The 629-nt window shown below is 44.7% G+C and overlaps 1 protein-coding gene across 1 annotated transcript in view; it reads left to right on the plus strand.

Moving 5' to 3' along the window:
* LOC102036779 (ras-related protein Rab-11A-like) overlaps positions 1-629 on the plus strand; it is an 11,574-nt gene that overhangs the window by 7,750 nt on the left and 3,195 nt on the right. The window contains exon 3 of the mRNA XM_031063959.1: positions 305-378. Coding sequence (XP_030919819.1) covers positions 305-378 — 74 coding nt within the window. The remainder of the gene's footprint in view (positions 1-304; positions 379-629) is intronic.

A 629-nucleotide genomic window follows, 5' to 3' on the forward strand; every position in this document is an offset into this window, starting at 1 on the left:
ATATTATATTATATTTAATATAATATATTAAAACTATACTAAAAGAATAGAAGAAAGGATTTCATCAGAAGGCTGGGTAAGAATAGAAAAAGAAGAAATAACAAAGGCTTGTGACTGACCTGAGGAGCTGCACTGTGATTGGCCATTAATTAGAAACAACCACATGAGACCAATCACAGATGCACCTGTTGCATTCCACAGCAGCAGATAATCATTGTTTGCATTTTGTTCCTGAGGCCTCTCAGCTTCTCAGGAGAAAAGATCCTAAGGAAAGGATTTTTCATTAAACGTGTCTGTGACCTAGGTGGACAACAAGACAGTGAAGGCTCAGATCTGGGACACGGCCGGGCAGGAGCGCTACCGCGCCATCACCGCCGCGTGAGTCTCCTTCTCCCAGCCTGGGGCTCTGCCTTGGGCTCTGCTGTGACCCTGTCCCCTCCCTGTCCCCTCCTTGTGCCCTCCCTGTGCCCAGGCGTGACCGTGCTCACAGGGGTCCGAGGATGAGGGAAGAGACGAGGATCTGACTCCATGTTTCAGAAGGCTTGATTTATTATTTTATGATATATATTATATTAAAACTATACTAAAAGAATAGAAGAAAGGATTTCAGCAGAAGGCTAGCTAAGAAT

Source organism: Geospiza fortis, unplaced genomic scaffold (genome assembly GCF_000277835.1).
Source record: "Geospiza fortis unplaced genomic scaffold, GeoFor_1.0 scaffold387, whole genome shotgun sequence".
Lineage (NCBI taxonomy): Eukaryota > Metazoa > Chordata > Aves > Passeriformes > Thraupidae > Geospiza > Geospiza fortis.